General features: G+C 30.9%; 3 protein-coding genes across 9 annotated transcripts; 1 reads left to right on the top strand and 2 right to left on the bottom strand.

Moving 5' to 3' along the window:
- Window positions 1-5,028: 5,028 nt before the first annotated feature.
- LOC137811845 (serine/arginine-rich splicing factor SC35) lies at window positions 5,029-9,088 on the top strand. 7 transcript variants are annotated; one of them, XR_011081171.1, is made up of 11 exons: window positions 5,033-5,331; window positions 5,417-5,495; window positions 5,596-5,675; window positions 5,766-5,832; window positions 6,410-6,481; window positions 7,146-7,355; window positions 7,448-7,664; window positions 7,762-7,901; window positions 8,165-8,366; window positions 8,471-8,652; window positions 8,765-9,088. XR_011081171.1 is itself a non-coding variant. In XM_068613700.1 (8 exons), exons 1-8 carry the CDS (start codon window positions 5,256-5,258, stop codon window positions 7,765-7,767), a joined length of 807 nt encoding a protein of 268 aa, XP_068469801.1. In that variant the 5' UTR covers window positions 5,033-5,255; the 3' UTR covers window positions 7,768-8,044. The 7 variants fall into 7 exon arrangements, 1 of the variants encoding a protein (XP_068469801.1); XR_011081170.1 differs by having other exon boundaries at window positions 8,746-9,088; XR_011081169.1 differs by having other exon boundaries at window positions 5,029-5,331; window positions 8,471-9,088.
- A 2,419-nt stretch (window positions 9,089-11,507) lies between these two features.
- On the bottom strand, window positions 11,508-12,811 carry LOC137809745 (heavy metal-associated isoprenylated plant protein 45-like). Its single transcript, XM_068610831.1, has 3 exons — window positions 12,634-12,811; window positions 12,022-12,094; window positions 11,508-11,932 (listed from the first exon to the last, which is right to left on the bottom strand). Exons 1-3 carry the CDS (start codon window positions 12,637-12,639, stop codon window positions 11,736-11,738), a joined length of 276 nt encoding a protein of 91 aa, XP_068466932.1. The 5' UTR covers window positions 12,640-12,811; the 3' UTR covers window positions 11,508-11,735.
- A 2,302-nt stretch (window positions 12,812-15,113) lies between these two features.
- On the bottom strand, window positions 15,114-16,254 carry LOC137811844 (uncharacterized). Its single transcript, XM_068613699.1, has 2 exons — window positions 15,862-16,254; window positions 15,114-15,739 (listed from the first exon to the last, which is right to left on the bottom strand). The coding sequence occupies exons 1-2, from the start codon at window positions 16,241-16,243 to the stop codon at window positions 15,606-15,608; spliced, it is 516 nt and encodes a 171-aa protein (XP_068469800.1). The 5' UTR covers window positions 16,244-16,254; the 3' UTR covers window positions 15,114-15,605.
- Between the last annotated feature and the right edge of the window lie 1,639 nt (window positions 16,255-17,893).

Here is a 17,893-nt window from a genome sequence, read left to right as displayed (position 1 = left end):
GTTGGAATTAATGTATCGAAGGACATGTTGTGCTGCTTTATAGTGATAAATAGTTGGATTGTGAACAAACTACTAAGAAGATGAATGGCGAAACTCATATTTGGTTAAGTGTTGGTGAGATATAAGAGTCTCCCAACAAGTCTTCAATAAGATTTAGCATCATACAAAGGAACATCAGTGGTGAACAACAGTTTGAGATCCTTTGAAAGAGGAGTATGGCATGATTTACTACCAAGCATTCCATAATCAATCAAGATATTCAAAGCATATTTTCTTTGACAAAGGTGGATCCCATGTTTTGACCAAGCAACTTTTGACCCAATAAAGTATTTCAATTCCCCCAAATCTTTGATTTTGAAGGTTTTGTTGAGAGTTTGTTTTACTTTTTCAATGTCAGCCGAGGAATTTTCAACAAGAATAACATCATCTATATACACAAGCAAAGTGGTGAAAACAACATTTATTTTCTTAATAAAAAGGGGGTGATCGGATTTAGACGGAATGGAATCAATAGAAATAAGAAAAAAAATGAAGTTTGACAAACCATTGTCTGCTAGCTTGCTTTAAACCATGTAAGGACTTAGTTAGCTTACAAACTTGATTTGATTGAGGCAAAATAAGATTTAGATGAAGGAGCATGTAGGCTTCTTCAATGAGATTTCCATGTAAAAAGGCATTATCTACATCCAACTAATGTAAATGTCAATGTTGTGTGGCAATCTCACAGTTGTTAATTCCGCCACTAGTGAAAAGGTATATAAGTAATATATGCCTTCAATTTTTGTGTATCCTTTAGCAACAAGGTGAACTTTATATCTCTCAATGGATCCATCCTACTTGTATTTTATTTTATAAACCCAATTGCAATCATTGGAAACTTTATTACCAAGTAACTTTGTCAAATACCAGGTCTTATTTGCTTGAATAGCTTCTAATTCATTTTTCATAGTAGCAATCCATCCAGGGAATTTGCATGCCTCCTCATAATTTTTTGGTTCAACATGAGATGAAATAGTCATAGTAAAATGGAAGTGTTTATCAGATAATGAATTACAAGATAAAACAGATCAAATGGGGTATCTAGTTTTGCTTTTTAAATATATTTGAACAAAGTTATTGATATTGTGATGGTAATCATTCAGAAAATTCAGAAGTTTTTTTTATTTTGTTGGACCATCTAGGACAATCAGCATCATCATTCCCATCTTTAACAGTTCCAGTACTGGTAGCATGATTGCCTTTATCAATATTGCAATTTTATGGATTTTGCAGTGGTTTATCACTGCTGCTGTTGCAATTTAGATTAGCATTGTAGTAACTTGTCTTTAGATTTTACAGTGGTCTATAACTGTTGTTATTGTAATTCATATCAGCATTGTAGTAACCTATCTCAATTTCTCCAATTTGAATTATGCTTCTAGTATTGTATTTGGTTGGCTTAAGCAAAAAATTAAAATCATGATATTTGACTAGATTCCCATGATGAGAGTATGAACTTTCATTGTTGCTATAAGGAAAGACATCCTCATAGAAAACAACATTTCTATTGATAAATATTTATCGGTTAAACATATCAAGAACTACATAACCGTTTATTCCGTTTTTATAACCAAGGAAAACACATTTCCTAGATCTATAGTCAAGCTTGGTTTTGTTATGTTCTAATGTGGAAGCATAACATAAAGATCCAAACATTTTGAGATTCATATATGTAGGAGGAGTATCATGCAATATTTCACAGGGAGATTTTCCATTTAGAGAAATTGAAGGCAATTTATTTATTATATGAACAACATGAGAAACCGCATAACACCAGTAAAGTTTAGGAAATCCAGATTGAAACATCAAACTGCGGATAACATTCAATATATGTCGGTGTTTCCTCTCCACAACAAAATTCTATTGTGGAGTCACCACACAAATCCTTTGATGTAAAATACCAAATATATCATACAACTCATTATACTCAAACTCTTACCCATTATCAGTCCTAATAATTTTGACAGCACAATTAAATTGATTTTTAACATGTGATAAAATTTGAAAGCAACATTCTGGTATCACTCTTAGCTTTCATAAGATAAAATCATGTATGCCTAATATATTCGTCAACAAATGTGAGTAAAAACCTATTGCCATGAACAAAAGTGACAAAAAAAGGGTCCAAAATATCAACATGAATAAGGTCAAAAGCTTGGGTAGTGGAAGAATTACTTAACTAAAAAGGAAGCTTATGTTGTTTAGAGAAATGACAAACATCACAAAATTATTTAGAATCAGTATGTATGTAAGGAAAACATTTACACAATATTTCAAGAACCTTATTTGAAGGATGTCCTAGTCTAAAATGTTAATTATCATAATCAGTTTTCTTGTAATTCAAAACACTATTCACAAAAGATTGGTTGCAAGCACATAAAACTTGCAAATATTACATACCATTATTCAATTCAGCTCGACCAATCATCTTGGAAGTAGCCTTGTCCTAAGTCTAACAACTCTTGCAAGAAAATATTAGTTGACAATCCAAGTTATCAATTAAACATTGTACAAAAATGAGATTAAAAGCAAAATCAAGTATGTATAGAACATTAAAGATGATGAGATTTCCAATAAATTTAATAGTGCCCGCATAAGTAGTTGTAACATGATAATTGTTAGGAAATTTTATGCAAATAGGTTTAATCTTGTAGAGTGAGACGAAAAGCATTTTATCAAAAGTGACATGGTTTGTAGCACCGGTGTTAAGAATCCAAGAAAATTTACTTGTTTGTGATTCTTTATGCATAATTTCTCCATTGTAGCTCTAAATTTGATTGACATTGTGACTGAAATTATATTGAAGAAGACTCAATAGTGTTTGTACCTACTCAAGAGTGAAAGGATTTCCATCTTGTTTAGAATCCTGATTGCTAACAAATTATGGAAAATCTTTGTTAAAATTTGAAGAAATCTTTGTGCTTATATTGCAAATCGATTCACTTCTCTTATCATGATTGTTTCAAAAACATATTTCCTTTTGTACCAAGGAGAATATCCATGTTTTGTGTAACATTCATCCACCGTGTGATTGGTTATATGACAATGCATTATTTTCCTTGAGTAGTAAAACAATCTCAACCTCTTCCTTGAGGTTTCCAATTGGTTTGTTTATCATTATTCTAATACTCGGTTGTGAAGGATTCCATTTAATAAAATAAGGAAGAAATAACCAAATCCGAAAAGCGAAAAAGAAAATAGCTAGAATAGAAACTTCAAGAAGCAAAAGAAGGTGCAAAAGAAATAATAAAGGAATACGTATCATAAATAGTGGAAAAGGAAAAAAGGACAATGGAAGCAAAGGAGGCTCTAACCTACTTGATATCATATTGAATATTGTAATCCATCTAAGAAGAATTTAGTAAGATTCATAAGATCAAGAATGAAGCAAAGAAGAAAATTGTCTCTATTTTATAAATCTAATAAGAAATTTGTATCCTACAATAAGCATGTCACTTCCTAAAAATAAACATGAGTAAGGATAGAATAGTAAAACAATAACATAAGTTACAACAAACAATGATATAAGTTACAACATAGTTAGTGGACAAACAATAGACTATGAACATCGCTCTTAAAGATTGGGATAACATGTATAAAGGTGACAATGTATGGAACATGTCTTGTATGGATAAAATCAAGTCTTGTTAAGTAAAATGATAACCTAAAAATGTTATTTAGGGTAAAAATTTCTTTTGTAATGTTGTGTTGTAATTAAACTAGGGTGAGTTGGAAATGAAAAAGGGGAAGGAGAAGATAATGAAAAATGAAATTGTTTGGATTTAAAAAAGTAAATAAAAATCATTATTTTTTTGTAATAAATTTAATTAATATGAAAAAAGAATAAACAAGATAATATAGTAAATTATAAAAGTATCCTTAATTTAATTTTAATAAAAATGAGTATGAATTAAAATTTAAAAGTAATTAATTATAATTTGATTTATTTATAAAATTGAGAGTAATATTTAAATTTCTTTTATTGATAACATTTCATAGATTAAAATAATTAAATTTGCAATATAACTTTAATTTATTTTACGAGAAAAACAAAAAATCACTAATATCATATTTAACTAAAATTAACTTTATTTCAGTTAAAATAAAGAAAAATATTGTTTAATATTTTAAATTTATATAGTTTATCTGTTAAAACATATTTATTAACTAGTAAAAAAAATATATGCAACAACAGTATATTATTCATTGTATTTTTCTTACCTAAAGTAAAGAAGTAGTCACCCTAACTTTAAGGTAATATCAATAAAAGTAATGAACTAACCCTACTAGATAGTTAGTTATTGAGTAAATTTTGGTTAGAAATATTTTTATTAGTAATACCAATTATTAATAAGTATCTTCATTTTGATCATATTTTAAAATTTGGGTTAATTACTATGTTTTTATCCCTCAAAAATATTTTAAAATGCTAGTTATATTTTTTAAGTCTGTCTTGATTTTCTATTTTTATTAAATTGAAATCGTTTTTTAAATTCCAATATAAAAATAAAAAAGTTAATATTTTATTAATATTAACTTTATTGAATATTTTTAATTATTTAAATAATTTATTAAGTTAATTATTATTATATAATAAAAATAATATATTAAATTAAGCTGTGATGTGATGACTCCGACATGTTACAGTTATTTATATAAGTACTATAGTTTTTATGATAAATATAAATTTTTATGTAATAAAACTCTGTGCTTTAAAAATAAATAATCTTTTAAGTTGTTCAACTGTGAGAAAATTATTTAATAATAAAAATCGAAATTGAAGTTATAATTTAAATCAATAATTTAATTTAATATTGTATATATATATTTAACTTTTTAATATATGAATAATTATCTTTGGAGTATTGAAATAATTTCGAGAAGAGAATGATACTGTGAATAGTATAGTAGTAAAGGAAATTATTTATTTTTGCACATTGCTGCATCGTGGAAAAATTTCCTTGAAATAAGAGAATAAAAATAAAAAATAAATAGAAATATAAAGAAGATAGAAAGAGTTGCATGTGAAGATAAATAGAGGCGGAGGCAGAGCGAATGTTCAAGAAGGTTGGTTCTGCGGCCAACGCTTCACAAACCCAAACCCTAGCCCTTCTTCTTCATCATCTTCTTCTTCTTCCTAATCCCTAATCTCTCTCTTTGTCTCTCTCTTTTCTTCATAATCTTCTTCTTCGGCTCTGTCTCTCTCTGTAACAAACATGTCTCACTTCGGACGCTCTGGTCCCCCTGACATTTCCGACACTTACTCTCTTCTCGTTCTCAACATCACCTTCCGTACCCTCTCTTTCTCTTTCTTTTCCTCTTATCTTCAATTCTTCTGCTAAACCCTTAATCTAACGTTCGATTACGTTGCGTGCAGGTACCACTGCCGATGACCTATTCCCTCTCTTCGACAAGTATGGGAAGGTCGTCGACATCTTCATCCCCAAGGATCGAAGGTTATTTCAAATTTCAATTTCAATTTATTTCCCACAGTTTATTCATAATCTTTTTTTTTGTTTAATGATTTGTTCTGCATTTTTTATTTTTGTCGTGAAGGACCGGTGAGTCGAGGGGTTTTGCCTTTGTGCGTTACAAGTATGCTGACGAGGCTCAAAAGGCCGTTGAAAGGCTCGACGGTATGTTTAGTTGGTTTTAATTAGTTCTTTAACTCTTTGTTTGTTTTGTTTGGTTGGATTTTGAATGGAAGAGTCTTGTAAGCGTTTCAGGAAGAATGGTTGATGGTCGGGAAATAACGGTCCAGTTTGCGAAGTATGGGCCTAATGCTGAGAGGATGTAAGTGCTTCCCTTGTTTTTTTTTTGTTTTTTTTTTCTTGTTCATATCTGTTGTAAATTGTAATATTCTTGTTGCCCTCTTTTGAATCAACCTTCATTTTGTTTTACTATATGTAATTACTGCTTTGGGTGGGTTTTTGTTTTTGTTGCTTTTGAAAATGAAAATTACTTGATGGGATTATTTCACAAACCCTCTTTTTCTCTTGTGAAGTTTTTGCCATTGTATCTGTCTCTATTTAGAGATTCACCGTGGTTTTAGCTTAACTTGCAAACCTATACTGTTGTGTTTGTGTTGGGGGGTGTTAGCATTCCATGTGCAGTGGTGGTGTTGGTAGGGCTTGAGATTGAGAGCTGCAAAGAATTGAAGAAAATGATATAATCTAATCTGTGTTCCCATTTTTCTCTCTATAAATTTTGGTCGACAGGGTTTGGAAATGATTAGTTTCAAAAGTCAACTTTTTTAATAACAAAGTTCTGAAAACACAATAATCAGACTGGCATTTTGCTCCAATTTAATGATTTTGCATGAAGAATACATGTGCATGTCCATTTCTTATTTAAGTTTTTCAATTTGCAGTCACAAAGGAAGGATTATTGAGACAGCCCAGAGATCAAGGTACCGGTCACGAAGCCGTAGTCCCAAGAAAAGGTTTGCTGTTGTTAAATTCACTTGCTTCTTTGAAGTGTTGTGGTTACTTTACTTCTATGAGAAGTACTGAATTGTTGAACCACAATTGTAGAGTTATTTATCTTGTTGATAGTATGCTTTGATTGCTTGTTTTGGGTTGAGTTTGATGTTCAATTTCATATTTTTCTCAGCTTTTGTTTTTATGTTATGAGTTGTCCATGTCATAGCTAAGGAATCCTCACTGGTATTATGCTTTTGTGGCAATCAGGCCCTATATCATTCAGTCTGATTTTGGACTTATGTTATTTATTTTGAAGTAAAAAAAGTTAAAACAGGTCTGTGCAGCATATAACTAACTTTCTCTTATCTAGTGAATGCATTCTCCCTTTCAACTGTCATTTATATTGCTATACAGACTTTAGTTAACATACAATTATGTTGTCAAATATGTTTTAACAGAATTGTGTTTGGAGTAAGAGTTTGGGATTTTTTTTTCCAGTTTTATCTTTTGAAGAAAATAGCTATTATTTCCCCCATAAATTTATTATCAAACATTCAAAATGCCATTTATCCAATCATTTTGAAAATTATTTTGGCAATTAAAGTTATTTTTAGCCATGTAATTTGGTTGTTCATTTTTCAGTTGATGTGGTTGGAGAAATGAATTTATTAATATCATCTGCAGGTATCGTGATGATCACAGAGACCGGGATTATAAGAAGAGAAGTCGCAGTAGAAGCTATGATAGGTATGAACGTGACAGGCACCGTGGGAAAGACAGGGATTATCGTCACAGAAGCAGGAGCCGTAGTACCAGTCTTGATTACAAGGGTCGTGGGAGGGCACGCTATGATGATGAGCGTCATAGTAGAAGCCGGAGCAGATCAGTTGATAGGTCTTCATTTGTTGATATATAGTTCTTGCAATTGTTTTTACCCCATTTATAATTATAATTATGTTTGACTCTTTCATTGATATTCTTTATAGTCGTTCCCCTGCACGACGCAGTCCTAGTCCTCGGAAGAGTCCTTCCCCGCAGCGCAGTGCTTCCCCCCAAAGGAGTACATCCCCTAGGAAAAGCCCACGTGGTGAAAGTCCAGCAAATCGTAGCCGTGATGGACGATCACCTTCCCCGCGCAGTGTATCACCACGTGGTCGCCCTGAAGCTTCACGAAGCCCTTCTCCTCGAAATTCAAATGGTGATGTAAGTAATGTGTCTTAATGCAGTAATAGAATTTACCAAATTTTTAGTCAACAAGGTATTTATTTGTTGTGACTTTTCCATTTTTGTTCTCTTGCAGGAGTAAGATATGTTTCACATCAACAATTCTAGAGATGATGGACTGTTGCACATGTAGCTGTTTTGCTATTGTTGGATCTTTTAGTCTGTGAATGGTCTTATCAGAGTCATTGAAGGATTTTATGATCTAAGTGCTGTTTGGTAGGGTCAGACTTCCTTGATGTTTGGATGTTTTTATATTTGGACTTGCTATGTCATCTACTTCAGTGTTTGGTAACTATTAGACCTTGTAGTTGATAGGATAATTCTATCTCAGTTTAAGGGATTTTGCCATTTTATTTTCATTCTACTGTTTACAGTTTTCTCTCTCCACATCTCCATTTTCATTTCACACTTTATTGGAAGGAGTGACTGATCTAGTAAGCTCAGTTAATTTATATTGAAAAACTTATTGGGTTTTATAGTTATGATCGGGAAAAGTGATGGGGGGCCTGATAGGCGCATGTTGACTTGTTGCTGTTGATGCTGTTTCTGTGTCATTGATGATTGGTCGTGAATTTGATGCTGGTTGCAAGAATATGCCGATTTTAGGATGATTTTTTACCAGTGTGCTGAATAAACAGTCAATTAGTTGACTTGGTTTTTTCCTGAATGATCTGATAATTGGTAAGCTTTTTTTGGTTTACTTTCTTGTTTCTTCTGAGATCCCTCATAACCATTGAGAATATTCTGATTTTTATTTGGTAATGGTGTTTGACCTTGGAAAAAAGTGTCCTAAAAGGGATTCTTGATGCTGTGACGAAAAAGTTGAGCCTATTTTGACATGTAGCCGATGCCCCTCATAGGAGTTGGACCTGTCATTTGTTGATTCAGATGCGGATACTAAACATAAAACTGTGGGTCGTAAATATGAACTTTAATGTGCTGGTGTTTATTTGGAAGTGGACAAATGGTAACATATTCATGGTTACTTTTTTTAGGATATTCTAATGGATAATTTTTAAAGTTGACCTTTCGAGATTATAACATCTGTCACTTAATGTAGTGAGATACGTTTGTTGTAGCACACTGCTCCATGACACTGTAGCTGTGAGGTGGTAGCTGACGCATCTTTAGTAGTAAGATTTGCATGTGTTCGTGAATAATTTCAAGCACTAACCAGTTACTGTAGCTGACTTTTGCTGCCCTCTTTGCTGAGATCGGGTTGGCAATGGTATTAGCAGTTGGTACACTGATGATGGCTGTCTAGCTGTGCTGCTGGTTTCTGTTGATTCCAAAGCCGCATGACAGAATTGTTTTTTCTGCTGAACTGGTGATCTGTTTTTGTAGCCTCAGTTTAAGTTGTTCATTCGTTCTAATGGCATATGAAAGATTTGTTGCTTTTACAATTGTGATGCTGGTTAACATTGTGTCTGGTTATTATTGTTTTACAACTGAAATGACCAATGTGTTTGCAACCAGTTTCTCTTAAGCGATCGAATTTCTCTAGGTTGGAGATGAGCACTTCAATTTATTTCATTTGTCGGCCATTTCTTTGAATCACTGGCCGTTATTACTCACAGCGAGTATTAAAGAGGTGCTATTCTGCCTGCGCAAGCACGCAGAGCCAATACAGTCTTAAACTAGGTATAATAAAGATTTATAATTGTTCAGTCTTGAGCTTATTAAGATCTAGTTTAGGTAATATTTTTGTTTGACTAGTGTTATAGGTATTCCTAGGTAGTGTTGAGTGTTTCGATTCTTTGGGTATGTTTATTAACCTTGCTCCCACTATTGTTCCGCTTTATAGATAATGGTGGTGGATGACTAGGGTTTAGAATGAAATTGGAGCATTTTTATGATGAAATTGCTGTAGTCCTTTAACTTTGCATGATTAATGAACTTCTTTCTTAATCAGGGTTGTTGAAACTGATTCAACTAATTGTATATCAGAAAACCAAAAATTTTAAGTATTGTGAAACATAATTTTTATTTGATTGAATTGTATTTTTGAGATGTGGCATTTACAGATTTCAATTTAATCCAAATTGTCATTCTGCGCTTTACATAATTTTATTTGTATTCAAGGTAACTCACATGCATATTAAATTAAAAAAAGGAATTGTCTCTGGTTGTATTTTCGAATTTAAATTTAGGTATTTTAATACACTTTGATGTGTTATATTAAATGTTGTTTAGAAAATGTTTTGTAGTTTATCTATTTTCTTTTTGCATATTATGCGTGGCTTATATTAAAGAAAATTCAAACAAACAATGAAGAAAAATTATATTAATTTTCAACTTAAATAAAACAGAACATAATTAATATTAGTAATATTGATGTTTTTATTGAAACAAATCTTTTTTTTAGTACTAAATGATTATTCAATTTCTTTGATAAAATTATGTTTTTTTAAATAAGTTTTTTCGAAGGAAGTTGAAAGAATAGGGATGGTAGAGTCTCTTATTTTTTGCATTTTAATCTTCTATCTACAGGAGGTTAACTCCTAATGAAAATAACGATTATTTGGATTTAAATATATAAGAGAAGAACATAATCGAAAATGTCTAGTTGATTAGGTGAAAGAGTCAAGATTTATGCATCACATTAAATAGGTTATTTTATCTAACGTGGGACTCGTAAAAGATACTTTGATAAATTAAAGTTTTTAATTGAGTCCAAAACATTATTTCTTTATATCTCCTAAATTGAAATGCCACTCAAATTAATATTGCTAAAAAGTGATGTCTTAAACTCTTTGATACTAACATGTTACATCTTTGTATTTCGGACGGTTGCAAAAGAATAATATAAAAATATTTTAGGATTAATTAAGAAAATCAATACAATAGTAGTCTAATATAAAATCTTTTTTCAAGACTTTGAACCTTTTTTTTTTTTTACTTTTTTAGATTCACAGTTTACTTTTTTTACTAAAAAATAACTTAATTTAAGACCTAAAACTTATTTAAGGAATTTTCTTATTAATAATTGTAGTTATTTACTTTTATCTTTATCTAATTTGAAAAATTAAATCTAATAAAAGCTACAAATGTTGAATATTTTTATTTAAATTAGTCGAATCATTCTGAAACCCAAACTGTTTTCTCAGGTAGAGAATACAATTGTTTAGGAATATTGCAGAGCAATAATGGAACGAGTCTTTGGTGAGAAAGAGGAAGATACATGGAGAGAACTTGTGATTGTAAATATAATACACACCATCTCAATGAAATTTGACCAAGCGGTCACTGCAATCATGAAGTTTCACAGACACGTAATATATATCATAACAGTAAAGCATCAAAAGCCGAATAAGTAAAATCTTTATTTGAGAAAAAAAAAATTCATTAAAACGTTAGGTTCAATAAAATGAAGATAAGATTTCAACAATGAACAAACGAATTTATTTTATAGAGATAAAAGTCATAAATTTTAGAAGAGAAAATGTTGTGCTTCTAACGGACTAGGTAGAATAATTTCATATAACTCAATCAAAGAATATATCTAAGCAAGAATATGAAATGGAATTTGTCAGAAATGTTTCATATCAAAAGTGAGAAATCGCAAACTATGCACTGATAGTCGTTGGTGTACCACTATTAATGTTGACTTAAGCCTTGTTTCATACAAGAAATTTTAATTTTAATTTTTGTTTTTTATGATGTTGTGGACAGATTCTTACATCAACTTGCATTAAACTTAACTACACTTAAAAGGGAACATATTTTAAATGAGATTTTAAAAATACACCTTTTATATTTTAGTTTATGATCTTTCAGTAATTAATTGCAGTGAATGCAGACAAAGAAAGCTTGAGTTTGAAATTTGTAAAAACACCAAAAGCCTCAAAATTAGTTGGATATGTCTCTATTACACCCTATATTCTTTGGACATTCTGATTGATCATGATTTCTGTGGAAATGAAAAGCAAAATGAATACACACTAGTGTATATATCTATCATCCCACACTGGGCAAAAGGTATTAAAGTCCAAAAAGAAACCCTCAAAATGAAAGATATATGAAATTTGGTGTAATTGGGGATGATAAAAATTAGAAGAAGCTGAAGGGGTTGAATCTCAAGTTGGTATAATTGGCACTGACATAAGCATTAAGTAACTCATTCTGAGCAGACCAGAAATCAGCCTTCAGACCTCCTCTCCTAATCGCCTTTAGAATTTTGTTCTTGTGTGTGTATCCACTCACTACTACTTTTTGGCAGTTAGTGTCTACCTCAACTTTCTCTATCCCTGCATGTAGTAATGATCCATATGTTAGCTCAACAACCAACTCAGAATTATTGTAATACTGATTAGCAAACTCTTCCAATCAAACAAACCTTTTAATTTTGAGAGGCATTTCCTTAGTCTTTTCTCATGTATACAAACCATCTCCACTTTTAACTCAACAACCTGCAAAGTAGAACAAGTGATATTGAATATTTTTGAACAGAATTGACTCCAATGTTAAGAACTAACCAGACAAGGTTAGATTAGCATGTGTCATTAATGGCATCATCACTGTAACTGATGTTATCTCCTTTTGTTTATTTTACAAACTGATATTATTTGCTTAAACAATAGTAATAACCTTTTAGTTTTGATGCAATTCTTTAAGATGTTGTTCTCCATCAAAATTGAAATTCACCTAAACACTTGTACTGACATTTAATATATTAATAAAAATTGAATTCTAATTTGAAAACAACATCAAAAACACCTAAGAATATCTAAGATCTGTCTTCAAATTGTGTTGACAGACCATGCATTATGCTTTCATTTACTAATTTAATGAATAACATACTCTACAATACAGCTATTGAAGTTAAAAATACACACAATCTTGAATATTTTTCTGCTTAATGATTAAAGGCCATGTATGCAAGAATGAGAGAAAATGTCTGAAGGAACCATATAACAGTCTATGAGATTAAAGGTTACAAGAATAATACCTCCATAGAAACAGCTGAGAGGAAATAATGGCACAGAATGATAATTTGGAGAGGGAAGACAGGACAGGAGTGAAGGATAAAGTGAGACCGAATGAGTTGAAGACAATTGATATGAGAGTTAATCAATGAGAGTGAGACATTCAAGGTTATTTATATATGTTAGACAGAAGAGAAGATCAAAAGTTGGAAGAAACATTAAGTGAGGCGTCTCTTGGATTTTAAACTATAATATAAGGCAAAACCATAAGCTTTTTCAGACAGAAGCACCTTAAACTTTAGAATATGCGACACGGGCCTCGAGGTTTTGGATCCAACCAAAGCAATGAGTGTATGAGAATTTGAAATGATTGGCTTTGACAGGTCCAACGTCACTTTTTTTTCCTTTTGACCGAAGTTTCACTCACATTCAGATAGGAAACAAAGAAAGAAAGAAATCAGACAAGGACTTCTTGGAATTGATGACAAGTGCATCAGCATGATTAACATCTGGCACATATTGCATATTAAATTATCATATGTAATACTCAAACTCTTTCTATGTCATTATTACATAAAAAAACTTTTAATTCTATGTTTTTGTCATGCTTCAGATAGAATTTCAGTATCATTATTAGTTTTCCTCAGTGATGCTTAACTATGTACTATGGTTAGAATGTTTTCATCTTTTTGGTGGATAGAAAGATAGAAGATTGAATTTGGCATTTTTGCATAAACAATAAAGTGGAGTGGAAACTGCTTATTGTGCAATATGTGGAGGCATGGTATATGAATAAAGTAGATGAATTCTTTTCTTGTTATCTGACATATGGTATTTGATTTGGTTGAATGCAGAGCACATTTAGCAAGGAAAAGGAAGTACATATCAGAAAAGAAAAAGAGAATAGAAACGTCTAAACAATGAGAATGACAAGAGGAAACAGACCAAGCAGCAAGTTTGGTATAATATAGTTGGATGATGTACTTTTTTTATGTCCATCCACGTTACACGAGGTTTCTCTCACTCCACCTTGGATTCAGGTCTCTTATGCTTTCGTTACAAAATAATTTACCAAATATATAAAGAGTTATTAAATGTTTGATGATAACTTCATGTACTTAATTTCTACTCTAAAGGATCCTGGTCCCAGAAACTTCATTGGAATTTGTACTGCTTCCAATGTGTATTCCAACATTCTCTTTTTCTTCATTTACCAAAATTTGTAAGAGTCAAGCGCCAAAGTTAAAATTAATTTTAATTAAATAATAAATTATGTTTTTAAAATTCTCCATAGAAATAAATTGCTTTAACGTATTCTTTTCATTATTAACTAAAATTTATTACAACTTGCAAAATTACGAGTAAATTCATTAAATAAAGAGTGAAATGTCAGTACAAGGAATGTTGTAAAAATGCCTTTTTGAAATAATTCTTTAATAATTTATTCACATTAATAGAAAGAGTTGAACTATAATAACAATTATTTAAGAATTTACAATCTTAATACAATATAATAATACATTACTAAATTACAGTTTAACATTGAATTCCGTATTAACCCATGATTTTTTTTTATAAGGTTAACAGAAATATATTAAGTAATCGCGTGTTAATCTGCATAAGACACATAAATAGTCTTACTACTGCCTTTTCCTCATAAATTAAAAAAAAAACTGAGTATATGTAACATTAATATTTGATTGGGACCATAGTAGTATTGGACTAATTTCTTCCCAATAGAGAATCCATTGGCGTCTTGCAGGGTCAATAATCTCACGGGATTTCATACCACCATTACAAAAGGAGGAACAAAAAAAGTTACACACTAGCTAGAGTTTCTGGGAGAATGAACAAAGAAATTGAGATTTGAGGATAGAAGATGGATAGCCTGCACTGCACACACAGAGTTCAAAGAACAGAGAGGATTGATATAAACAAAAAGATGTATATCAGACAACAGGATACATATGAATAAAGAGAAAGGAGGGATAGAGATCACTGGTTTTTTAATTGCAACAGGCCAAAGCCACAGAGCTACCGTGATTAAAGGTAATTCAGAGAGTACTTTAGTTTACCTTGGGAATTTTAGCAAGTGTTCATCTTACCTGCGTTCTAATATTCATTTAGTTCTTACTGAATTGTTTTGAGACATTCATGCTCCATTCCATTCATTATTACATTTTCCAATAAGCATAGACAAACACTTTCAGTCTCGTCCTCAACTAAAAAAAAAAGATGGGAAAGGTAGACCAATTGGTTAAGTGCAAACAAGAAGAATTTGAATTTATACTGAAGCCATGAGACATGACAGGGGAATTTTTCACAAGATTAAAGTATTTAATGGCCATTTAAAAGAACTTATTCACATGTTATTGATTTATCTTATAACACTATCACTTGCACAAATATTTGGAAAAACTCATAACAATGCCTTATGATATATCCATGATCTAATTTCAACTTATTTTCATAATCTCGACCACAACTTATAACAGATTACAAATTTCAGTAAATGAAGACAGTTTAATAATGTATTATTTGATTACATAAAGAACTTGTAAAAAAGTAGTTACATGATAACACTTACTCAAATAGCACTTAATTGAACTGTTTACTCAAACACACACTCCAACTGTGAGGAAACTATTCACCCTGAGGTTCAGATCAGAAGTAATACGATGTATCATAACTTATGACAACTGCGTGCTATGCAACGAATGAAAATTCGTTTCAAGTCAAAACAAAGTTCAACACTTGAATGTTGCAATCTCCCTTGCACTTCCTCCATTCCCTATCCTCATTTGCCACAGGAGAATCAATAGAGCAATTAATCGTGCAAAAAGAATTATCAATATTCCTTCATGCAAAAACAACAACATTTATTACAGTCATAAGGATGAGAATCTTTTACTTAGTAGTGTAAAATTTAATTTACAAAGTAACGAAAGGGGATACTGCCACTGGTTAGGGTTGACCACGCCTAACGCGAATGCTTTTAGCGAGACGTAGAGAGCGATTCCTTTCCTCCAAGTGTTCGAATTATAGCTTCGAGAAGCTTGATGTCCTCGTCGCGCTTCTCGATTTCTTCTTGCTTCGCGCGAAGCTCTTCCATGTGCAACTCAAACACCTCTGTTAAAAGAAATCAGAAACGATTAGCTTCACCGATCACAGACCAGAACCATTCCAAACTTCAATTAAGGATGAAATGAGATGTTAAGAGTAAAAACGGAGTATGATGAAGATGATAATACTTGTGGTGTTTTCAAGTTCGGCGGTGAGCTGTTGAGCGCGCGATTCGGCGGCTTTCTGAGCGGCCTCGGCCTGTCGTTTCTCGGAGCGAGCGCGAGCGGCAGCGGTGATGGCGGCGTCGACCTCTCTCTCCAAGGTCTCAACTCGTTGCTGGAGAAGCTTGATGGAGCGGGCTTGGTCGGCGGTGAGGGAGGCTTTGGAGAAGGTGTCGTCGTCGACGAAGACGGCTTTGGTGAGAAGAAGCTTCTGGAGAGATTCGAGATTGGATGACATCTCCGTCAGATTCGTCATCGCTCCGCTCCATCGCTCTCCTTTCTCGTTCTCTCCCGTCATCATCATCGTCTCACTACTCATTAATTTCCTCGTACTGTTCTTGTTTAACATTCTGCAGGCTTTTATTAAAAAGGAAAATAAAGAAAAATAATAACTGATTTTATATATGAAAAAAATTTAAAAATTATTCACTTTTAATTCTCTATATAGCACTCTAGATTTTTTTTAATTTTTTTTTGGATAACACTAGTAACACTTTTATTTCTCCAGCATTCTTTTATTTTTTTTTCATTTTTTATTTATTTTTATTTTTATTGTTGCTGTTTTTATTTTTTTATATTTATTTATTATTGTATTTTTTCTTCTCATTTTTAAACATTAAGTAATATTTGTATTAGTTTTTTTTTAGAATTTTGCTACTCTTTGATTATTTTTTTTAAATTGAAAATAATTTAGGAAGATTCTAACTAGGAAAGATTTGGTTTTTAAGTTTGTCCACATTGACTCACCTCTCTTACCTCGAAGTTTACATAAAATTGTACATGAACAATTCAATATATTTCTTGTCAATGCCACAATTACTAAACGATCCACCCACATAGCAAAAGTTATCATCCGAGCAGACATTCCCAGCAGCAACTAATTACAACAATGAATGATCCTTATCAACATTCATTTGCAGTTGCAACAGATTATTATCAACAAAAACAAGAACCTTGTCGACATTTGTTATTAATAAATAACTTTAACTTCTCATTTCAAGATTATCTGTTTGCTCATTATTATTAATCAATGCTAATGGACTTTGATTTTTTTATAATTATGTACTATATTTTGTACTTAAAATTAACATGATTGCATAATCAATAATAACAAAAATAAATATTAATTTATGTTTATAAATTCAACTTGTTGTTACAAATTTAATTTTATTTTCTTTATTCTTAAAAAAATTTAAACTAAACATTTTTAATTTATTACTTTTATTTTTATTTCATAAAAATTCATTTCTTTTTTCAATCAATATATTTCTAATTATTTTAAACATTAAAAATATCTATTTTTTTTACAACCATTAAATTTTTTTTTTAATACATCCAAATTAAAATTATCAATTATTTTTAATTTATTAATTTCTTTTTACTTTTTATTTTATTTGATTGGTTCTTAAATTTATTTTTATTCTATTTAGTATATTTTTTTTCTTTTCCATTTACATTCTAAAAACATCATCTCTAGAAATTCTAAGAGGGTTTTTTTTTTCGAAAATACAAAATGAAATCATGAAAAAAAAATGTTAGATAGGAAAATAGAAAAAAAAAATGTTAGATAGAAAAATAAAAAAAAAAGGTGTTGAATGGAAAAATAAAAATAAAAATAGTACTATACGAGAAAAAAAGAGTCTAAATACTAATTTCATTTTTTTAAACTTAAATATTTGTGTTAGTGGTATTTTATGTGTCTGGGTGAGAGATGGTGCAGAGAACTCATAAATAAAATGGGCCTAATCTTGATAGGCCGTTAGAATAATATGGTAAAGTTTACTATTTTTTGAGTTCTGTTAAAATATCTATTAAGCTGATTTTAAAGAACATTTACATGTTTAATTCGTATTGAATTGGTTTGAAACCAATTTTAAGCAGAATCAATTTAATTTAAAATTAATTTTTTTGATGTCCTTACACAGACACACAAATTTAAATGAACTTGTTTTTCTTATAAGGTAAACTTGATTTTGAGAAAAAATAAGTATGCACGCAA

Source organism: Phaseolus vulgaris, chromosome 2, assembly GCF_000499845.2.
Source record: "Phaseolus vulgaris cultivar G19833 chromosome 2, P. vulgaris v2.0, whole genome shotgun sequence".
Lineage (NCBI taxonomy): Eukaryota > Viridiplantae > Streptophyta > Magnoliopsida > Fabales > Fabaceae > Phaseolus > Phaseolus vulgaris.
Note: the sequence above shows the minus strand (reverse complement) of the source record. Positions and strands in the feature narration are given on the sequence as shown.